This window comes from Westerdykella ornata, assembly GCF_010094085.1.
Source record: "Westerdykella ornata strain CBS 379.55 unplaced genomic scaffold EI97scaffold_27, whole genome shotgun sequence".
Lineage (NCBI taxonomy): Eukaryota > Fungi > Ascomycota > Dothideomycetes > Pleosporales > Sporormiaceae > Westerdykella > Westerdykella ornata.
In genome coordinates this window covers 43,967-63,728 of record NW_022986877.1, presented here as the reverse complement: position 1 = coordinate 63,728, position 19,762 = coordinate 43,967, and the positions used below count along the sequence as shown (strand labels likewise).

The 19,762-nt window shown below is 53.4% G+C and overlaps 7 protein-coding genes across 7 annotated transcripts; 4 read left to right on the top strand and 3 right to left on the bottom strand.

Annotated features, from left to right (window-relative positions):
• Positions 1 to 3: 3 nt before the first annotated feature.
• On the bottom strand, positions 4 to 2,447 carry EI97DRAFT_424301 (WD40 repeat-like protein). The gene is made up of 2 exons (XM_033797136.1): positions 2,265 to 2,447; positions 4 to 2,212 (listed from the first exon to the last, which is right to left on the bottom strand). The coding sequence occupies exon 2, from the start codon at positions 2,194 to 2,196 to the stop codon at positions 406 to 408; it is 1,791 nt and encodes a 596-aa protein (XP_033650930.1). The 5' UTR covers positions 2,197 to 2,212; positions 2,265 to 2,447; the 3' UTR covers positions 4 to 405.
• A 189-nt stretch (positions 2,448 to 2,636) lies between these two features.
• On the top strand, positions 2,637 to 5,169 carry EI97DRAFT_404222 (kelch repeat protein). Its single transcript, XM_033796534.1, has 3 exons — positions 2,637 to 3,078; positions 3,131 to 3,217; positions 3,270 to 5,169. Exons 1-3 carry the CDS (start codon positions 2,781 to 2,783, stop codon positions 5,060 to 5,062), a joined length of 2,178 nt encoding a protein of 725 aa, XP_033650929.1. The 5' UTR covers positions 2,637 to 2,780; the 3' UTR covers positions 5,063 to 5,169.
• EI97DRAFT_424295 (RNI-like protein) lies at positions 5,154 to 7,377 on the bottom strand. The gene is made up of 3 exons (XM_033797135.1): positions 6,927 to 7,377; positions 5,735 to 6,876; positions 5,154 to 5,680 (listed from the first exon to the last, which is right to left on the bottom strand). Exons 1-3 carry the CDS (start codon positions 7,263 to 7,265, stop codon positions 5,401 to 5,403), a joined length of 1,761 nt encoding a protein of 586 aa, XP_033650928.1. The 5' UTR covers positions 7,266 to 7,377; the 3' UTR covers positions 5,154 to 5,400.
• An 826-nt stretch (positions 7,378 to 8,203) lies between these two features.
• EI97DRAFT_155832 (uncharacterized protein) lies at positions 8,204 to 11,791 on the top strand. The gene is made up of 6 exons (XM_033793292.1): positions 8,204 to 8,650; positions 8,702 to 8,943; positions 9,009 to 9,747; positions 9,795 to 9,994; positions 10,044 to 11,052; positions 11,106 to 11,791. The coding sequence occupies exons 1-6, from the start codon at positions 8,374 to 8,376 to the stop codon at positions 11,567 to 11,569; spliced, it is 2,931 nt and encodes a 976-aa protein (XP_033650927.1). The 5' UTR covers positions 8,204 to 8,373; the 3' UTR covers positions 11,570 to 11,791.
• A 394-nt stretch (positions 11,792 to 12,185) lies between these two features.
• On the bottom strand, positions 12,186 to 14,223 carry EI97DRAFT_424292 (uncharacterized protein). The gene is made up of 3 exons (XM_033797134.1): positions 13,580 to 14,223; positions 13,402 to 13,524; positions 12,186 to 13,349 (listed from the first exon to the last, which is right to left on the bottom strand). The coding sequence occupies exons 1-3, from the start codon at positions 14,030 to 14,032 to the stop codon at positions 12,594 to 12,596; spliced, it is 1,332 nt and encodes a 443-aa protein (XP_033650926.1). The 5' UTR covers positions 14,033 to 14,223; the 3' UTR covers positions 12,186 to 12,593.
• A 162-nt stretch (positions 14,224 to 14,385) lies between these two features.
• On the top strand, positions 14,386 to 15,761 carry EI97DRAFT_436037 (zinc-binding alcohol dehydrogenase-like protein). The gene is made up of 3 exons (XM_033799010.1): positions 14,386 to 14,575; positions 14,628 to 15,027; positions 15,078 to 15,761. Exons 1-3 carry the CDS (start codon positions 14,543 to 14,545, stop codon positions 15,662 to 15,664), a joined length of 1,020 nt encoding a protein of 339 aa, XP_033650925.1. The 5' UTR covers positions 14,386 to 14,542; the 3' UTR covers positions 15,665 to 15,761.
• Positions 15,762 to 15,983: 222 nt separating this feature from the next.
• EI97DRAFT_436036 (uncharacterized protein) lies at positions 15,984 to 19,723 on the top strand. Its single transcript, XM_033799009.1, has 2 exons — positions 15,984 to 17,881; positions 17,934 to 19,723. The coding sequence occupies exons 1-2, from the start codon at positions 16,380 to 16,382 to the stop codon at positions 19,435 to 19,437; spliced, it is 3,006 nt and encodes a 1,001-aa protein (XP_033650924.1). The 5' UTR covers positions 15,984 to 16,379; the 3' UTR covers positions 19,438 to 19,723.
• The last annotated feature ends 39 nt before the right edge of the window (positions 19,724 to 19,762 follow it).

Sequence of the window (19,762 nt, the reverse complement as noted above, 5' to 3'; positions counted from 1 at the left end):
TATCAGGGTTGAGTATCGTGATCATTGACCTGTCCATCTATGAAACATATCCCAAAACAGAACCCCCAAGGCCTTGAACAGTGCCTCAAAAACCCAATTTGTGAACTCATATCCATATATGGACGCTCGAAAGACATAACCCCCAACGCCACCAAATGCTTCCGAGGCGCCCCGTTGAGGGACGGATAAGAGTCGAAAAATGTCCGTGATTGGTGTTCCCGAGAGTCTTGTGGAGATCCAGTGGACCGCTTCACATACTCAAAAGATATGTAATACTTACCGGCTTACCATTGCGCGTATAGTCGGGTTGTGGGTGGCTCCATTGCGCAAGCCGGTGAAAATGAGTACACGCTGGTGCCAACAGAGTTGGCGGCGCGCATATCAATAAAGACTTGTACCATCTGCTTAGCGAATCGATACCTGCTTGACGACGCTCGACTTCGCATTGGCAGCGGCCGCTGCCGAGATGGACTGTTGACCGGGTTTCTTCTCAAAGATCTTCCAGAACTTGAGGGACTCATCCGCCGCTGCAGTGGCGAGAATCTGACCATCCGGACTCAAGCAGCTGTGCAGCACACGAGACTCGTGAGCTGGTATCTCTGTATTCTTGACCCCAGACGGGTAGCTCCAGATGCTGAGGCTGTTGTCAGGAAAGCCCCCGGTGCTGACGATTTCCTTGTAGTGTGTGCTCCATCGCAGGCTAGTAACCTGGGAGTCAGTGGGAATGTGGTTGATGCGAGCTCCAGTGGTGGTATTCCAGAAGTAGATTTGACGGTCGTTTGAACCACCACCGGTCGCAAGAAGGTTGGATTGCCACGGGCACCAGGCAACCGCCTTGACGGCAGCACGATGATTGGTCTTGGTGAACTTTGGGGCCGCAAGAGAACGAGCGTCCCAGATGGAGACGAGATTGTCGTTGGCACCAGTGGCCAACTGAGCCCCATCTGCGCGCCACTCCAACCCACACACTTCACCCGTATGCGAGACCAGCTCAGCGACCTTGTGGTTGGCGACGCGGACGTCATGGTTGAAGACAAGACCGGAGCGGGCACCTGTCGACAGGATGTGCTTGTTCCATCCCATAACACCAACGCGGGTGTCGTGACCGTACATGCTGCGAAGCTTGGTACCCTCCTCGACGTCCCAAATCTGAACCTCGCCAGTGCCAAGGCCGACGCCAACATAGGCTCCATCACCGGACCACTTGACGGATGAAATATAGGTATCTTGGGGACATTCGAGGAGGGATGCGACCGAACCCGAGTCTGCTGACCAGACGTATACGGATCGCTCGAGACCAATCGCCACTTGGTTCTGGCATGACCAATCCAACAAGTTGAGATAGTAATCATCGACGAGCCCTGGTGCGTCCAGAACCCGCTCAGGTGCTGAAGGGATGCGTCGACGGTTTTCTGCAGTGACGCCGGCGGCCGGCTTCAAAGGACGGTTGTATTGAGACCGGAGATCAATAGGCTTTGATGACTCTGGGGGAGCAGGCTTAAAGGCCAGAATGCGAGTATTCAGATTGACGCCGCATGCGGAGGCCAATGATGATTCATATGCGGCAGTTTCTGGCGCCTTCTTTGACGGGGGACGCACCTCATCATCATCGTCCAGGTTGAGGCCTTCAAGCGACAGAGACACATCATCTTCCGAACCGCGGTTTCCCATGTCGAAAGCACTAGCGGCATTGGCGAGAACGGAAGAGCCCTCGGTAGGGGCAGAGCTGGACTTGGGCCTCTGGTCTAGGTCGATCTTGGATGCTCCAATGTTGCAGATAGCCTCGCTTGCTGTGCGATTGGGGATGAAGCGGTCCGCGTCCTTGTACGCAATCCTTGTCTTTGTTGGCCGTGAGCGGATAGCGACTTCCTTTTTTGACTTCGTAGGCGTCTTGTTTGTCGTTGACGTCCCAGTCCCTGTCAAGGTCCACTCTGATACACCAAGGTCTAGCCGCCGGGGAGTGTGCTGACGGGCAATATTGGACTTGGGGGACTCTCGGGTGGTCTTTGAAATGGATCGCTGGAAGCGGGACATGAGGTTACCGCCATGGATTGACTCCTGTGGGCCGGCCACATCCGAAGTTTGTGTTCGAGGGGTGCGTGGAGAGGGAGTCAAGGGCATCCGTCCGCCAGCGGTACGGGTGGAGAAAATTGATGAGCGATTCTTGACCGGGGTCAAGACTGCTGGGCTGGCCATGACTGCTCACTCTCTGCTGTATTGCGTTAGCAAGGACCTCCGACCAAGGCTTGGTTTAGGAGTCTCACTGTATGATTTTCTACGTTGCTGCTGTGGTATAAATTATTAGTATTAGACAGGTTGTAATCGATGCTTTGGAGGTATTGATTTGAATGCAATTGTTTTCGAACTGGTATAGAGGATGGAAAGGTATAGAGAGCAGGGGATGAGACGGGAAGAGGTAGAGGAGGAAGAGTGGTAAGAGGGAAAAGTGAAGGGCAAGAGCGATATGGTGGAGGGAGGATTAAATAGTCCTTGTTTACTTCGGCTGGTTGACGGGGTGACGAGAAACGGGCCCGGGCGCCGTAACCTCCGAGCCATACACGTGATAGATGCCAAGAGCAGGGAGCAGACCCTTGTCGCCCCCCCGATTCTGCCAGCGATGAGTCTCACCGCCCTCACCACATCTGTCCAGCTTCACGATTCCCAAGCCACTCCCAACCAGCCTCCGGCGGTGTTGACGTCCGCGACAAGGGACGGTCCCACCTTCAGCATTTGCTGTGATATGACTCCCTTTGACAACCTCACGCTCGCTTGTCGCTTCAATGGCTCACCCACCCTTTCAGGGAACTTCTCCGTTTGTGTCTAACAACCTCTCCGCTCACCTCCCACCCCCCTCCTCCTCTCACTCCACGAGCCCGGCCTCCAGCGCAACCGCGAACCAGACTTTCATGATGACGTCCAGCCCAGTGCGTGTCCGTAAGCAACCAGCGGACGGATATAAGCCTAAGATCATCACAACGGTGGGCGCAAAGCCAGCTTGCCTTGTCAATGCCTCAGTCACCTATGTGGGCAATGACCAGATATATGCCTTCGGAGGCTTTGACCAGTACACTGACGAAGGCGAGTTGTCACTTATACTTTGATCTTCAGCAGAGACTAACATGTCGTATAGTTTACAACCACGTTCTTCGCCTGAACTTGGCGACTCAAAAATGGAATTTGGTGGACAATTATGGCGATATACCGGGTGTGCGGATGGGTAAGGCTCCCCTCCACAGGATCTAGAATCTAGGCTGATTCATGTTATACAGGTCATACCGCAAACTTGTGGCGAGGCGACAAGCTCCTTGTCTTTGGCGGCGAGAACGAACATCGACAACACCTCAATGACGTAATTGTTTTCGACTTGAAGACTGCAAACTGGACGCAGCCCGAGCTACATGGTACACCACCAAGGGGCCGAGCCCGACATTCCGCCGTGATTCACGACGAAAAACTATACATAAGCGGTGGTCAGACGGGTCATGATAGTGTCCTGGACGACATATGCTTTCTGGATTTGAAGACGTGGACTTGGTCTCGCACTTGGAAGTTTGTCCCACGCTACGATCATGCCAGCTGGATCTGGAACGGAAAGATGTGGATCTTCGGTGGTATGAACGATGAGATGGAGCGGAGCAACGAGATCTGGTGGCTCGACTTGCGCGGAAGTCCTGGCTTTGAAACCGCAATGGCGTATGGGACTCGCGATAGGCAGCTAGTGTCATCACGGCATCGGAGTCTTGGAAACCCCACCACCACTACGCAGCCTACGGGAAGCACGGGCTATTCCGCAAACTCCAGCGTTCAATCCTACCCCAGCGCTGCAGCATCGGCGAGATCCCTTTATCCGGCTCCAGGATCCATATCGTCTCTCAAATTTCACTCAAGTCCGAACCTGCCATCGCAAGCAGCGGGGACGCATTTTCACGTCTTTTCCTCCGGCTGCATGCTCGACTTTGTTACCCCGGCTGAGTTAAGCTGTGAGACAGGTCTGTCTAGTCTGGAACTTGATTCGCTGAGTTGGCAAAAGCTTGCCGACGGCAAAGACTTATTCGATCCGAATTTTCGCTGGCATTATTGCACGGTGAATGCCGAGGGCACCCATGCGTGGCTTCTCGGAAGCCCGGTGGAGCCTACCGCTGATGGACACGGTTTCACTGGGGGTGAATATCTCAGTGATGTTCTCCTCATCGATCTCAGGAAGTATGGAATTCTGGGTAACGAGCTTGCCGCGCAGTCTCGGGTCAAGATACCCTCTTCAGATGCCAATATATCTTCGCCATTGACGGGCATCGGGGCTGACCTGTCGACAACTTTCGATCAGCCTCCCGAGTCCGGTAGCGGCGCAGACTTCATTATTACAGCCGACCCGGACGATCTAGACTATGATGCATCTTCTTCAACCGACCCGACCGCGAAATCGGAAATGGCTGTATCTCGTCCGATACATGTCCACAAGCTCATTCTGCATGCACGCTGGCCACACTTCGTCAGACTATGGTCCGCGCAGATGTCGGAGTTCCATACCAAGAAGATGCACATTCCAGAGCCATACTCCGCTGTGCGCGCCTTTCTTTTCTACTTGTACACGGACAGCATAGCTCCCAACCCACCCAATGGACCCACTCTCAACGACGTTGCAGGAATGCTCGTCATGGCAAACCTATACGATATGCCCCGGCTCCGGCTTCTCTGCGTCAATCGACTTAGCCGCGAACTGGACATTGAACATGCTGCCGTCATCTGGCAGCGCGCTACCACGGCGAACGAAGAGTGGCTGAAGCGTCGTGCAGCAAGCTTCTGTCTCCAGAATTGGGGCCGCGTCGTTCGCACAGAGGGCTTCAAGTCTCTCGATCATAGCAGCTTGATTGAGCTCTGCCAAGAGCCTGACATTGATGCCAGGATCATCGGAGATGAAGAACTTGATATGCTTGGCGGGCTTCGCGGGCCCTTGGGCGCCCTGAATGGTAATAGGAAGCGCAGTCTTGGAAGCGCGGGCGTGGTTACCGTTGATGAGGAGGGTGAGGAGGAGGTTGAAGATGATGGAATGGACGTGAATTAGGCCGCGGTTTTCTCCTGCGTTTGTTTCGACTCTGCATCTGGTGGGTCTTTTGTATTGGTATCACTTGATTGTGGGAAAATAGGTCTTATTTGGGGGGGGGGGGGGGGCATCGGGTATGGCGTTTTCTAGAGGTCGGTCATGCAGGTGCTATTCCAGGGCCTTGATGGGTTTCATGAGGATGATGACGACGGCCTTCCCGATTATGATAACGATAGTGGATAGGCTAGGACGATAGAGATTCATGAATCATGACACTTTACCGAACGATAGAGTGATACCAGATGGGCCCTGTAAACCCCTGAATTCATGAGGTGCTCTACACCAGTTTATCAGTAGGCTCAGTTTCCATATCGAACCTTCTTCCCATTCGCAGCATTGGAGCGCTTCATGCTGATCTTGATTCCTCGTTTCGCTGCATAGTCGCAGATATCATGGCTGGTAATCGACTCGCAATAGTCCACGTTCAGTGAGCGCAGTTTCGGAAGTGTGTCGATGAGCCGCTTGACGCCAGCACCAGTGATCTTGGTCTTGGGAAAGTTGACGGTGTGCAGCGCGTTGAGTTCCCACTTGAGGAGTTGGTCGATGTGTTCGTCTGTGACAAGTTGATTGCTGATCTCACTGAGGAAGAGTGAGCAGATGGGCGAGGGGCTGGATTCAGGTGAGACGACTTACAGGTGCTGCAAGGAGTTGGTCAATACGCGTCGTGAATTGCCCAGGAAACCATTTCCTCGAGAGAAAAGATCTGCGCCCTCTTCGATGAAGACGCACGAGTCGAGAATCAAGGATTCCAGATTAGTGACCTTTGAAAAGTCTCGTATGGGAACCTTATCGCCATGCGTGTCAATCTCATGGTCCAGGAGATGGTGTATCCCGGCCTCCAAGGCTGCTCCTCCCCAGATTAAATGCCAGGAGGACAAGCGCAGGTGCGTCAATAGAGGCAAATAGTCATTTGTGAGACGCCAAAACGGCTCGTCAATGCCCCCAGTCCCTTCTAGATCCAGGTGCTTTAGCGTGCGAGGAAGTCCCGTCAGACCTCTACAGGATTCCAATTTCAGATGTGTCAATGGAAAGGGGGAAAGGTCCCCGATGCCCTGGGGAAACGCTGGAACAAAACGCCACAAGCGCAATGTTGAAAGAGCGGGCGTAAACTTTAGGATGTCGTCGGTAGGATGTAAAGAGGGAGGTGTTGTGTGATGGACATCTTTGATCTCGAGAGTATGCAGGTTCTTCAAGGGCTTTCGTAGTTGCAGGTAGCGACGGTTTGGGAAAAAGCGACCTGGAGCCTCACAAAATCCGGTGACCTGGTCGAAAATCGCATATTCCAGCACAGGGCAGGAGTTGAGAATCTCAGAGACGGTATCCAGAGCCACTGCGGTGTAAAGACGGATGTTTTTCAACCGCGATGCTCTTCTCACTAGATCAAGGATGGACTTGGACATGAGCATCCCAGAAATGAAGGTCACGTCCGAGAGATCTCTGCAAACTGCTCCAATGTTGCCGAGCATGTCGTCGTGCCGAAAACGATATATCGAGAGACGCTGGACCTTATTTTGGGAGTACCGCACTGCATTGCGCATGAAGGCCCTGCTGACGTCTTTCCGGGCCCCTGAGAGGTCAATATCGATCCACAAATCCGGACATCTGGTCAGGAAAGCCCTCCACCCTTTACTGACACGTAGACAGTTGACCATGTTCTTGAAGGACAGATAATCGATGATCATTTTGGCGATCTCCACTGGTAGCATAGTAAGCGGGTCAATAGACTTAGGAGGAGACAGTTGGCGCGTGAGCTTGTCATGCAGCTCCTGTAATATCTGCCGAAATATAAGCTTCATACGAACCCATCCGATGCATCAAGCCTGACCTTGAAGTCCTTGCTGTCTACAACATGCTTCATCCCGTACTTGTAGATCTCCAAAGCTTTTTCAGGTTTATCGGTCTTCTGGAGAAGGTTGCCAGTGCGCAGATAACCCTTGACATTCTTCTTATCGATCTGGATCATGGTCCGGCCATCTTTCAGCGCCGCGTTGAAGTTCTCGAGCTTCTCGTAACTTGCAGCACGCTCATCGAATTGACTGACCGATGGAGTATCTACTACATTGATGCCTTCTGTGAAAGATTCGACTGCCTGGTCGTACTTCTTCTCCTTGTAGTATGCGCGGCCAAGCGCGCGGTACTCGTCAGAAGACATTGTTCGCACCATGACAGGCTTTCCAAGGCGATTAGAGATTCGAGTTGAAACAGAATCTTCTCCCCGACAACATCAGCAGAATCGATCTAGGAAGAGAGTGGAGGGTTTGTTGAAGTTGAGGAAGTGCAAGACGAACAGTCGCGTAAGTCAGCGCACGTCGACCTGACATGTCGCGAATGCCGAAACAAGTAATGGTCCGTGCGCTGGGACTTTGAACCTCCTCTGCTCCCAAGCAGCGCGGTCTACAGCATTCCTCCACCTCTATCACTTCTCCCTAGTCTTGCAGCAGCCTTGCCCTCCCATATAGACTACCGCATTGTGTGCTGTTGGAGAGTAGCCACACAATGGGGGCCAATATGCACTCTTTTTTTCTTGCAACTCCTGCATTACGATGTTCACCTCGTAAACTGTGACAACTGTTACTGTTTTTAGATTCCGGGCTTAGGTTCAGCGTCCGATGTATCTACAACAACTGATGATTGTGCTCTCATTAACTTCGTCACTCAGAGTATCTATTTTCTGAAGGGACTTGGGATGGTAGGTAGAACAGGCCTTAGACCGCAGAATCTGGTTCCGTATTAGGTTGTCGCTTATTATTGGCTTGCGCTGAACTCGCAACAGAACCCCCCGAGAAGTGCGAAAAGCCTGTCCATTCGACGTGAAAGGAAGTACTAGGCCCTCGCTCACACGTGTTTGAGCCTTGTCTTGGTGAAAGAGCTGGATCGAGCTCCTATTCGAGCACTGCGCTCTGGTGCTCCCCCCCCAAAAACAGGATGGCATCAAATACCAAGTCCGATACACGAATGCTTCCTCGCGTCCGTTCCCTGTTTGATCTCACCGTTCCCCAGATCCTCGGTGATTATGGTTGGGTGCTTACTTTGGATTGATCTAGCATTGGTCGATCAAACGGTGCAGGTCAAGAGCTTAATTTCCATGAGGCTGCCTTCTTTTCGGGGCACGGTTTGGCGCTACCTGGAATAGCCTGCCTGCTGCAGGATCCTGGTCTCAAGCTGGACAACATGGGGGCCTCGATTAGAGGCTATAGCCTTCTACAAATGGGACGGCCTATCTCTCAGATGCTGATCCTCCGACAGGCCCATGCTATTAGTGTCATTCGTTGATGGCTGTCAAGTCGTACATTCTTTACGCACAAGCACTTATACACGCACTAAGCTTAGTCTTCAGGGTCGTCCTCAAGATGATGCTGCGTGGCTACGTGCTCATTTTCTTTGCGTCCCTCTTTCTCCTCCATGTTTTCGCTGTTGATCTAGTTCCTATACAGGACCCCATTAAACCCGACGAAATCTTGAAGTCCGTCAAGAGGGATCCAAGTCTGCCAAGCTTCACCGGAAACCTCGACCTTCAAGATGTCGAAACCTTCTTTTGGGGTGCTCCAGGTACGTGGTCCACTTGTACAAAGGGTGATGTTACGTGCTAACTATACATAGCGGGAGATAAGCTGGTCTACGCCAACCTCACAGTATACTTTCCCGAGACGTACGAATATGTCATTGCCCTGGAACGTTTTGCAGACACGTTGAAGTCGGTTGCCTGTTCCGAGAATATGATGCTTGAATTCATCGACAAGGCAGCTTTCGACTACGCGAAAAGTGTATGGCAATGGGTCAGCGATGATGTTAACAACAGCTTCGTACTCGTCTCTAACCACGAGAAATGTGCCGATGACATGGTAAGTGTCGTTGAAGCCGTCATGTGGCGGCTTAGGCAACTGGGGCCACTGGCTAATGTGAGCAGGAGCGTCAGCCTTTTATTGTATCCGATATTCGATATGATGACGAACACAACAAGGCATACCTCACTGCCGATCTAAAAGAGTGGGATGAAGTCATGCATTCTTACACGCTTCATGTCGGCAATATGCCATTAACACCCGTCCACCGAATGCTAATGGAGCGAGGAATCATGAAAAGGGACGCCGACTTTACCATGGACCTCACGAGTGGCTACGATCAACGCCTTTTCTCAGCAAGCGGAGGAGGCTGGACTGCCAGTGTGGACGCGGTAATCCGAACTGTTGGCAGTCTGAACGTGGACATTGACCTGGATGTCGAATGGTTCAGCATAAAATCTGCTTCGATGAGTATCAACCCAGATGGTCTTGCCGCATCTCTACAGCTCGCTCTAAGCGCGGAGGGAACGCTTAGAGAAGCCTACCCATGGAAAAAGACCGTTCTTTCTCTCCCTGTACAGGGACTCAACCTCAAGAATATCATCAAGCTGGGAGCGTTCTTGGACATCGATGTTGGCTTCACAATGGAAGAGTGGGCAGGAGAAGCTAGAGCCAACTTTGGAGCTAGGATGGAGATATCCAATGCCGCAATTGCCAAAGTGGATTTGGTCGACTCTAAGAATAATGCATTTTCGGGTTGGGCACCAAGCTTCAGCCAGATCCCTCTCAATCTAAATGCGAAGATTGAAGGCTCTGCGCGAGCGTATGCTGAGCCGAATATCAAGTTGGAGGCTTCAGCTCTGCGTAGGTGCGGTCCCTAACCTCGCACCGCTCAAACTAACAATGTCAAGGCTGGGGCTGGAATGTGGCCTTGGGTATGCAGATGCCTTACTTATCGGCCGACTTTGCTGCTATGTATGACACTACTGGCGTTTGCGACTCCAAGAAAACGCTCGGAGTCGATGTAGGTGCGAAAGTTGGTATCGAGGTTCATGCCCAAGCGGCCACGAAGGGGAACGAAGCGAGCCCTTTTTGGGAGCAGGAAATCTTTGTGGGTAGTATCAACACGCTTCTGGGAACCTTGCTGATTGCTCCCTTAGGCCAAGGAATGGAATCTCCTCTCGACTTGCCTGCCCTTCGGAGCGAATAATGCGAAGACTGGGGAGGCCGCCGACCCGAACCCAGCCCCCAAAACTAGGAAATCAAAGACAAAATCTAAATCGAAAGCTAGCAAATCTTCGAAGGCCTCAAAAACACCTGCCCCAACCAACGAGACAAAGACGACCAAGACGGCTAAATCGAGCACCGTGAGACCGACTCCTAGACCTACTCCTGCAGCATCTTCGGCACGCGCAACAAAAGACTTGTCAAAGTCCAGGGAGCTGGAGCCAACAAAGACGAGTTCGAAGTTGGCAACTACCGCCAAGTCTACTACTAGTAGAACCACTAGAGTGAGCGATACGGATGGTTCGAGGAGTAGGAAGCCGGCAAACAGTGGTGGCGAAGATCCGAGTAGTACTACCAGTGTCAACATCAGCAAAACTTCAGACGCTGCCACCTCTAGCACCTTCAGTACTCTAAGGAGGAACTCCACTGGCACCAAGGACGATACCCAGACGACGTCCGACAGCGACATCGTCCCCTCGTCTGCCACCCTCTCTACTAGCCGTCGATTCAACGTGACGGCTGCTCCATCAAGCCAACGATCTGCCACAGCCACATCATCTGCGCTGTCGTCAACCTCGTCAGCAGATTCATGTCCCGCATCCGTTCTTGGATGCGCCCACTGCAAAGACAGTTTAGACATGGACGACCGTCCAACACGCGAATACTTCGCCGTTGAGGTGGAAGGCGGCTCCGATTTTGAGTCCAACTCGACGGAGCTTCGGAAACGAGAAACGCGCGAATACACCTACACGTGCTCCCACATAACTGAGACTGTAACCATGGCACCGTATCCGGCATTCAGGAATTGGAAGACACAGAGAAGTAAGAAGATCACGGAGTTCTATCTGGCGTCTGATACCGGCGACTGTCTGAACCATGGGATTTCGAAGACGAGTTCGCCTGCTAGTCCTGTGCCGACGGGCGATTACGCCATGGAGCATGGTGAGTCACTGTTTGTTTGAGGAATGCTATGAAATATGCTAACCATGCTGTAGTAAGCAAAAATACCGTTTTTCCAAAGTCTCACCTTCTTGGCACTATATCGTTTCATTCACCCCGTCACTACCCAATATCTCCCTCCAAACCCCTTTGTACCTGCACCCCTACTAACACCCATCCCAGATCTACGAGGGCAACTGGATCCTCCAATTCCTCTCCTCGCTCGAGACCTCCTCCCCCAATCCCCTCCCCTGCTCCTCTCTCTCCGCAATCTTCTTCTCCCCCGCCCCAACCATTACTCCCCCTCCCCGCCGGGGCAGTTCCCCCACCCCCTGGATCAACCCCCTCATGTCCGCCCTCGGCTCCACACGCAACCACCAGCTCCTCGTCTTCCTCGTGCAAAACCTCAACGGCGCCAAATTCCGCATCTTCGACGCGGCCAACAACAACAACATCATCGCCAACGACGTATGGAGTTCGGCGAGCCCGAACGAGAAGATGGAAAGATTGGCGGTCGTAGGCAGAGCGATGGATTATTTGCATCGCGACGAGATTGGGAAACGGATGAGGGAGACGGCGGAGAGTGTGGAGCGCGTTTTGGAGGATTTGGCGACCAAGGCGCGGGAGCCGGGGCATGAGGTGTTGTTGGCTGCGCTGGGGCCCGTGTGGAGTCGGCCTGGTGCGCTGAGGGATGGACATAGAGACTGGTTGAGGGGGTTTCTCGAGGGGAGGAATCGGGTTGCGAGAAGTAGTGTGGCGAGGTGGGCGAGTGAGGTTAGCGCGCAGTTTGATCCTACGCCTACCTTGACGGGGGAGGGCCGGACGCATACGGATCCGACGTTGAGGTTTTTGGCGGCGTTGCAGACGGAGCCCCCCGAGGGGTTTGAGGCGCGGAGGTGGTTGTGAGAGGGACGAGTCTCTAGAGTTAGGATTGGTTGAATGGGTGGTTTTTGGGCGAGGTTAAATGATACCCTTCTCTTTCTACGTATACATATTTATGCATTACGTTCTTCGCGGTTCAAACGGTTCTAAACAAAAGGCTATAGCCAATGTATGAGACGACGATCTCAAACAACTGTTAACATTAGAGCAGAAATGCGTTCTCATACTCCTTACACCATTGCAGACCGGCCGATCAGCCCTTCAGCCATATTATATGCGATACCTTATAATCCTTTCCAATGGCCCTATATGATATTCCGTAGAGAGGCTTTTCCATTCCAGAACTTCCAAGACATTCCACTTTATCGAAAGGCTCCGGGATATTGAACAGAAGACAACAGCGAAGCGACACAAACAATGGCATGCGCTCCAATAAAGATACATTTCTTTCCTGCCGGGACTCTGACGACCGAAGGACGCAGCATCCATAACTGCACATCTAAGCCTTTAACCTCCGAGACACATGATTACGCTTGTGATGAATTGCTGCTGTGCCGCTTCATGAACCAGGCCATCTGGTTGAACGACCCTGTATCCACCACCGCAGAAATTACAATCCCTGTGTAAATACACTAGCAACTATCATCAGGGCAATCCTTGTCCTACGAACCGCCATTCAAGAGGTGCTCGATAGCGCCTTGCACATTGCCACCACTTCTCCGCAGCGCAGCCACATTCCTGTCAAACTCGTAGAAACCCATCTCATTCAGCTGTCGAAGCTGCACCTCGTACACTTCCTCGGGGGGCCTGTTATCCTGCGGCGGAGGCGATGCGAACCCCCCTGCGCCAAGAGCACCGGGTCCGAAGAGCGATGCGAAGGGGTTCGGTGGCGGACTGGTCGTTCCAGTGGTTCCCGCGCCGGGATTCTGAGTTGGAGGAGGCATGCCGAATGCTGCTCCGGCGGGCATCTGGCCGAACATGTTCATGGCGGCCCGCATCGCTTCGGGATCTTGCATCAGCTGCCGCGTCATTTCCGCTATGGGATTCGGCTGCTGCTGGCCCTCTGCGCCTGTAGAAGGTGTGCCGAACAGGTTTCCGAAACCAAGATTCGGTTGGGGCGTTGCGCCTTGGGTGCCTGTGGGTGCTCCACCACCTAGTAATGCTGCAAAGGGATTCTGCTGCGCGGCCGCCCCCGGCGTGTTTTGCTGGGCTGATGTCGTCGTCGATGGGGCGTTGCCTTCTGTGTTCGTGGTGGGTTGGGGGGTTGTGTCCGTGACGCCTGGCGCTGTCATGCGCTCTCCGCTCCTGTTCATGGCCCGCTGCATCTCCATCTGCATACGCATCATCTGAGGATTGAAGAGTATTCTGCGCATGTGAGGGTCCCGGATCATGTTTTGTAGCATGGGATTATCGCGAATCTGGCTCTTTGTCAGCCTGTTACCATATCTGTGTTTTTGTGAGGTGGCTCACCATGGGTGAATTCGATATCATCTCGATGACGGCGGGGTTATTCATAGCTTCGTTGAATTGCGATGCAAACATTGGATTCTCCATCAACTCCAGCATCTGCTGCGCATCCGGAGGCGGTCCCATCTAGGTCACCCATTAGTTTCCGTTCAGCTCACACTGTTTTAAAGGAAGTGCTTACTCCACCATCTGGCCCAAACATGTCTGCACCGGGAAGACCATGGAAGCCGGCATACCGCGCTCCAGTCAGCCCTGCAAGGGGATCTCTTCCTGTGCCCGTAGCAATGTTGGTGGGAACCTGGGGCGTAGCCGCTCCCGCCGCGGTGCTGCCGGACGCTTGACTCGCGGGGTTCTGACGCGCATTGCTCGCTGCCCCTTTCACGAGGTGAATGGTGTTTCCGTCCTTGATCTTAGCACTGGCGAGGGTATCCGGGTCCTTGAGGACGCGGCCAGAGTATATCAAGCGTTGCCTCTCGGCGGGTACATCTGCGTATTCGGGCGTGGCAAGCTTTGCTTTCAGGTCGGCAACGGTAGAGCTGGCAGGCATGGTGATGACCAGCTTCTTGTCGGAAGCCGCCTTCACGTTGAAGGTAAGTTGAACGTCCTCGGCGGACGCGGAGGCGTCGTCGGCCATGGGTGCGTCCGTTGGAGGGAATCAGTTATAGGGTCGCAAGGCGGGAGACGAGGGAAATAATGACGTCGAAATGTGGATGCGGACGAGAAGACGTGGCGACTTTCGTTTCGATTAGGAGTGAACTGTGTAGAGGGTCAGTAGGGGGAGGAAAGTAGTTTGCAGACGGCTGTAGGTTGCTGCCGACACTGAGCGAATGTCACAGAAGGCGGGACCACGGGCGGTCAGCGCCTATTAGATCGTCACAATTGTGGCGTTGTGGCTCAGTCACTGTGGCTTGTGAATCTCGCGCGAGTGGGGGTTGAAAGGGGCCGCGGGATGCGCAGCGAGTGGATCTCAAGATACCTCGGATCTGGGGTAAGTGGAATAGAGCCTATCCCACAATTCTCCCACAATGGCCTTGATCGCTTCGAGCGTGCTTCCTCGACTTGTTCTCTATCTCGAACCGGGTTGAAGGACGTTCACCTCTCAATCATCTCAACGAAGTTTAGCACAGGAGTCCAGTCCAACAACATGAAGGCCATACAAATCACCCAATACGTCAAGGTACATGTCCCTTGTGAAAGGCGCCTCTTTTCGGTCTACTAATGGATTCCAGGGTCCCGAGGACCTCAAGGTCGTCGAGCTTCCCACTCCCACACCCAAAGCCAACGAGTACCTCATCGCCATACATGCCTCGGCAACCAACTTCTTCGATCTCCTGCAGATCCGGGGCAAGTACCAGCATCAGCCTCCCCTCCCGTGGATTGCTGGCTCCGAGTTCTCTGGCGTGGTCCTAAAAGCCCCAACCTCCCTGCCCGGCGGTCGGCGTCCCAAGTACAAGGAAGGAGACAAGGTGTTTGGCGCTAGCCAGGGCGGCTATGCAACTCACGTTGCATGCACGGAGGAGAGGCTGAGGCCGATACCTGAGGGATGGAGCTTCTTTGATGCTGCGGGGCTCTTCGTCACTGCGCCCACCAGCTATGCCGGCTTGGTTGTGCGAGCGGGCATCAAAAAGGGTAAGTCGTCAGCATTGCTCCATGACATTAGCGAGGGCTAATCTTTCCAGGTGACTGGGTTCTCATCCACGCAGCTGCCGGCGGCGTCGGCCTTGCTGCTGTCCAGATCGCCAAAGCCTATGGGGCTACTGTGGTTGCAACGGCCGGGTCGCAGCGCAAGATGGATGTCGCCCGCTCATTCGGAGCCGACTATGCGATCGACTACCGGAAGGCAGACTGGCCTGAGCAGGTCAAGAAGCTCACTCCCAAGAGCCGGGGCGTAGATATTGTGTACGACCCTGTGGGTTTGATCGCTCAGTCGATGAAGTGCACAGCGTGGAATGGCCGGTTGTTGGTCATTGGTTTTGCTGCTGGCGATATCGAGAAGATGGCGACCAACCGCATTCTGCTCAAGAACGTCAGCGTTGTCGGGCTTCACTGGGGCATGTATGCCACGAACGAACCCGAGATGGTGGACGTGGTATGGGATGGCATATTCAAGCTGATGAACTCTGGACAGTACCGGGGAACTTGCTTCATGGATAAGGAGTATGTCGGACTGGAGAGCGTTCCGGCAGCACTGAAGGCTTTGGGAGGGCGTGACAGCTGGGGGAAGGTTGTCGTCAAGGTTCCCCAAGAGGGACAAAGCAAAATATAGGTAGTATGATTGTTCCCGTGTGAGTTAAGTACCAGTAGTTTGTAGTTTCACGTGATGGCGCGACATGCTTGCTCCACGGCCGCGGCGCGTTCGGAAAGGTACACAAAATCTGTGAATGGCTTTCTGATCGACAACACCCCAACATTGAACCATGACAGCAGACGGGAGTGATGGCACTGGTATCTGAATTCGAAGAGAGATATCGATGGACGCTAGGCGACACGGCCGGCGTACTCAGCAGAACGCTTGCGAAGCCACCGGACCTACTGCCAAAAGATGCTTAGTCCCCCTGGCGTAATCGACGACTCAGTGTGTAATCATTCACACATCGTCTCCCAAGGTTGCAACTGTTCATATAAATCGTCCCGTGTTCTCGCCGGCGATGATAGAGCCTCAGTCTCTCCGGATCGATACAGGTGTAGTGGTAGGTTCTCGGGGCGCGTGGCTGAGTGTGGAATCTTGGAAGGCTCCGAAGCCGTGACTGCGTGATTCGCAGCTCGATCGTCTACGTTGATCTCACCTTCACTCGCTCCGTCTTCCATCTCGGTCTCTTTCACCTTCACACTCTAGCGACCGGGCCGCCCGGTGAAGGCCTGGGGGACCTTCACTCACTTCCCACTGAGGTACTTATACCTACGTTCGCTTTTCAATACCCAACCGGCCATCCGCAACCCCTAACCACAACCACCAACCGGTTCCTCTCATCCCCCCCGCCATGGATGGCATCTTCGGTTCGCTACCTCCCCCGGAGCCCACTACTCAGGATCTGGAAGATCATATTGCTATGGTCGAATTTGAGATGGCAACGCTTGATCCTCGTGACCCCCGCTACCCCGGATACCAGCGCTACCTTCATGAACTTCGCGAATGGTTACGTCTTACGCAGAGTTGGGCTACGCCGCCGTTGTTCCCTGCGTATCCGACATCGTCTTCCCGCATGCCCTCTGCAGGAGGTCCGGCCCAAGGAAATGGATGGCCCGACACAACGCCTTCAAGCGGAGCGAACATGTATGGACAACATCAGGTATCCCAAGCTCGGTGGAGCGCTGCCAGTAGTTCAAATCCCACCACGCAAGCAGGTAACGCTGGCGCATTTCCGGCACAGCCTTCGCCCATACCCATTATCGATTTGACCCAGGATGACGCGCCTCTGTTCTCGCCAATGGTCGACTCATTCAGAGATCCTTTTCCAGAGCTGACGCAAGCATTCTCTGCAAATGGGCCTTCGAGCAATCCAGGATGGCGGTTTCCTGGCGACGAGGATGGCTTACTTCCTCCTCTTAGTCAAGCAACTGGTACACCCGCCAATGCGTTCAATCCAAATGCTTCATATATGGGTCTCGATGAGTTGAGCCAATTCCTCGGTCAGCCAAACGTACCCCTTTTCCCTCCGGGCAATCAAGCGATGGTCCCACCAACAAGCTTCGTGGACCTAACGGGACCTGACTATGACGCCCACTCACCTGTGGAGGAAAACCCAGAACAGATTCAGGATATCATCAACAACATTCAGCCTGACGTCAATGTTCCACGGGAATTGCGAGACAGGACGCCACCCCAGATGTCTTGCTCGTTGATGGAACACCAGAAGCTCGCGTTGATGTGGCTCAAAAAGGCGGAAGAGAGCCCACACAAGGGCGGCATCTTGGCCGATGAGATGGGTCTAGGGAAAACCATCGAAGCTATCTCTCTTATCGTAGCGAGACCTTCCCGAGACCATATACGTAAAACCACTCTTGTCGTGGCTCCCGTTGCTTTGATGCGGCAATGGGAGAAAGAGATTGAGCGACATGTTCGCCCAGAGCATAGGCTGGAGGTCCATGTGTACCATGACAGAGGGAAGAATGCAGACTTTGCGAGGCTGCGACGATTCGATGTGGTTCTTACAACTTACGGTGCCCTGGCCTCTGAATTGACCCAGCTGGAATCGGAGCGTGAGAATTCGAACAATCATAGGCGGCCAGGCCGAAAGCTCGCGCTTCTTGGACCAGAGAGCCACTGGTACCGTGTCATTCTTGACGAGGCACAGTGGATCAAAAACAAACAGACGAAGATGTCCAGGGCGGCTGACAAGCTCAAAGCTGATTATCGCCTTTGCATGACAGGAACGCCCATGATGAACTCCTTGGACGAATTATATCCGCTCATCCGCTTCCTTGGAATCAAGCCATACAACGTCTGGACCAAGTTCAATATGGAAATCAGCAAGCCCGTCAAGTGAGTCCATTCGGCATGTTATTTTATGTATCTATCGCTAACCTGCTTCTAGGGACAGGAACAAGGAGACTCAGGCAAAGGCTTTGAGACGAGCCCAGGCATTACTGAAATCGATGATGCTTCGCCGGCAGAAAACTACCATCATCGATGGGAAGGAGATATGCTCTATACCGCCAAAGGAAATCCATCATCACGCCGTCCCCTTCAGTAAGGACGAGCTTGAGCTCTACCGCGCAATTGAGACCCAGTCCCAAGTCGACTTCAACAGATACTTGCAAAGCGGCGCAACTGGGATCACTGTTTATGCGCAGATTCTTCTGCGGCTTCTGCGCCTCCGCCAGGCTTGTTGCCATCCGCATCTGATCAAAGATCTCGGAGCTCAGGTTGCTACTGCACGCATGTCCGAGGAAGAGTTGTTGAATCGAGCACGGCAGCTCTCCGCGGATGCCACACACCGCCTAATGAACGAGGATAGTTTTCAATGTCCAATCTGCCTGGACAGTGTCCTGAATCCTACCATTCTCATTCCATGTGGGCACACCTGTTGCGGGGAGTGCTTCCAGAAGCTTACTGATCCTGCGTACGGCCCCTCGAACAGCGACGGAGAAGGCGGCGTCAGATGCCCGTCTTGTAGAGGCCCTTCGAGCGCCAACATGATCACAGACTATAAACACTTCTGTCGAGTGTTCTGTCCTGAAAAACTACTCACATACCCTGAACTCTACGATTCCGATGTGGACGATTCTGATGATGACGACGATGCCGACGACGTGGTTGAGGAAGATGATGAGGGTTCGGATTTAGGCGGGTTCATTGTTCCTGACGATGAATGCAACGAAGACAACGATGATGAGATTCAGATGCATGCAGAGCCGTCGACTGGGCGACGCAAAACTGGAAAAGGGAAGAAACGCGCGAAGCCAAAGCTGACGCTGGCTCAACTCAAGCACGCGTCACAAAAGAACGCTGCCGCAAAGAGGGCCTACCTCCAGCGTCTTCGCAAGCAGTATCAGTCGTCCTCCAAGATCGATAAGACTCTGGAGCTCGTCTCCCAGATCCACAATCACGATCCGACGGAGAAGATACTCATCTTCAGCCAGTTCTCGTCGCTGCTTGACCTTGTCGAAGTGCCGCTGGAAGCCGCAGGGTACCGGTACCAGCGTTACGATGGGAGCATGACCATGGACAATCGAGCCCAAGCCGTGAACGAGTTCATGGATGATCCCAACCAGAATATCATGCTCATCTCCCTCAAGGCCGGCAACGCGGGTCTGAACCTGAATAAGGCCTCGCAAGTGATCATCCTCGATCCCTTCTGGAACCCGTACATTGAGGACCAGGCAGTGGACCGCGCCCATCGCATGCCGCAGAAGCGAGTGGTACACGTGCACCGACTGCTGGTCCCGGACACGGTGGAAGACCGTATCATCGAGTTGCAAGAGAAGAAGCGCGAGATGATTGACGCAGCGCTCGACGAGTCTGAGGGTCGGAAAATTACGGGGCTGGGAAGGAGGGAGCTCATGTACCTGTTTGGTATGGGCAATCGTCCTTTCTGAGGGGAGTGCCTGATGGATGGAGCCTGTTTGCGACGAGAAGAGATCCCCAAATGGCGGGGACTCATGGAATTGATGTGGAGGGGATGAGGTGTTACGTTACGTTACGGAAGGGAAGGGCTGGGTTCAGCTGGTTCATGGTTGTCAGACATTCTCTCTCTGTATTATGTAGGTATGGCGTTCGCAGACGGCGGCGTTAAGGGCAATACCCCCGTCTCTTACCGCTCTGATTCTCTTCGAATGGCTAGATATTTCCGGCAAGATAATCAAAAAAGAATATTATGCACGCATCAATACCGCCTTTCTTCGCGTGCTCTCAGTATGAGCG